Here is a 2,091-nt window from a genome sequence, read left to right as displayed (position 1 = left end):
AAGGATTGGCTGGATTTAAACTGCTTCTAATGAGGGCTGAAGGTTTAGATAAAACCAGTGCAACAAATCTACAGGTTCATGAGCTGGAGAGGTCGAAGCGGGCCATGGAGCAGCAGCTGGAGGAGATGAGGCTTCAGCTGGAGGAGCTGGAGGACGAGCTGCAGCTCACAGAGGACGCCAAGCTGCGTCTGGAGGTCAACATGCAGGCCATGAAGGCCCAGTTCGATCGAGACCTGCAGGGCCGAGACGAGCAGGGAGAGGAGAGGAGGAAGCAGCTCGTCAAACAGGTGGAAGGCCGGAAACCACGGCTAACGTCTTCCTTCATTCTTACATGTGATGTTTTGATTGAAACTTCTCTTGTTCTCCAAGGTTCGCGAAATGGAGCTTGAGCTGGAAGACGAACGCAGACAGCGTACCCAGGCCCTCTCCTCCAAAAAGAAACTGGAGATGGATCTGGCAGAGCTGGAAGCACAGATCGATTCTGCAAACAAAGGTCGGGATGACGCTCTGAAGCAGCTGAAGAAACTCCAGGTAGAGGAAGCAGCCATGTTTTAGGTTCTATGAACTGAGATCACTGATCTTTATTTTTTCTCTGGATTTGTGATCGCCCGTTGGTAGTACGGGGTTGAAGTGAAGCCACCGGCCGCCATATTGGTACTCCCTAGTTAGACCAGTCGCAATATAAAGATTAGATTAGATGAGCTTTATTGATCTCACTGCGGAGAAATTCACTCGTCACATATTGGCATAGTAATTAAAGAAGGTGCAAACAAGGAGGAAAAGGGTGCATTAATAATAATAATAATAATAAACAATATGTGCGCTACAGCATCAGACAACGACTTTTAAAATAAAGATACATTCATCACCTTGACACAGACTTCCTGTTTCATAGCATAAGTAGATATCGTAATTTATGATAAAAAAAAATAAGCACATTGCATAGTCATTATGAAGTCAATGAAGTCTCTAAATCATGTAATATAACACATTATACAAATCCATCATAACAAAGTTAACGTGTTAATGGAGCATAATAATACAGATGTGCCAAAAGTGCTAAATTGATGATCTACCTGTAATACAGTGAACCCTCGTTTATCGCGGGGGTTACGTTCCAAAAAGAACCCGCGATAGGTGAAATCCGTGAAGTAGAAACGTTTATTTTTTTACAGTTATTATACAATGAAATACTCCATACAACATTGAAATCAAGGAACAAAAACTTTTTACAGGCCCAAGCATTTGTTTAACAAATAAAAGTACGGTATAAACGTTAACTACTTTACTGTACTATAAAATAATATAGTTATAAATAAATAAGTAATAATTTTAATCTGCAATACGAAATGAAGGGTTAAAATTGCGGGTATCAGCACCGCCCCGCCGTGACGGATTGGAACGGGAGAAAATGAAAAATGACTATTTGTCCTACTGTACTTTGTATTTTTTTTTTTTTCATAGTGATTGACGTGTACACTACAGTATTTCACTGCTGTTCTGACGGAGCCGCTGCATCCTGACTCTGTTTTTTGGAGAGAAGAACATAGTTATCGGTAGTTGTTGTCGCTCTTTTTTTCTTCCGGGCCAAAAGATCCTTATAAACCGACATGCCACCATTAATATGTTTGACAATAAAGTTTAACAATGCATGATGCAAATCCGTGAAGCAGCGAGACCGTGAAAAGTGAACCGCGTTATAGCGAGGGTTCCCTGTATTCATCACATTTTTACATAAAGACTGCATTACAAGCACATGTCTCTTAATTCTGTAGTAATTTTCAAATTGTACATGAATGATGCCATACACTTTGATTCTGTGCCAGCGATGGGGGATCTGGAGTCATCAAGTCATCTCTGTCATGCATTTGTTCTGACCAGGTGAGTCCAATCCAGTCAAACCAGATTGGACTCACCTGGTTCAGTGGCTGGGTAGAACAAAGAGATGACTTGTTGACTCCAGATCCCCCACCGCTGGTCTGTGCATTGGCCTTTAAATCTGGCAGATTTACAATAGAGCTCAATTTATGAACCAATTTAAAGGAAAATTCCGGTTTTTAACACTTTTAGCCCATTTTCTGTAGTGTCCAG

General features: G+C 41.4%; 1 protein-coding gene across 1 annotated transcript in view; it reads left to right on the top strand.

Moving 5' to 3' along the window:
* LOC107101317 (myosin-9-like) overlaps positions 1–2,091 on the top strand; it is a 52,989-nt gene that overhangs the window by 42,078 nt on the left and 8,820 nt on the right. Inside the window, exons 27-29 of the mRNA XM_015400185.1 lie at positions 75–287; positions 370–548; positions 1,964–1,977. Of these exons, the coding sequence (XP_015255671.1) occupies positions 75–287; positions 370–548; positions 1,964–1,977 (406 nt within the window). The remainder of the gene's footprint in view (positions 1–74; positions 288–369; positions 549–1,963; positions 1,978–2,091) is intronic.

The sequence above is a fragment of the Cyprinodon variegatus genome, unplaced genomic scaffold (assembly GCF_000732505.1).
Source record: "Cyprinodon variegatus isolate N-32 unplaced genomic scaffold, C_variegatus-1.0 Scaffold1080, whole genome shotgun sequence".
NCBI classification, from domain to species: Eukaryota; Metazoa; Chordata; class Actinopteri; order Cyprinodontiformes; family Cyprinodontidae; genus Cyprinodon; species Cyprinodon variegatus.
This window is presented reverse-complemented; position numbering and strand designations above follow the sequence as displayed.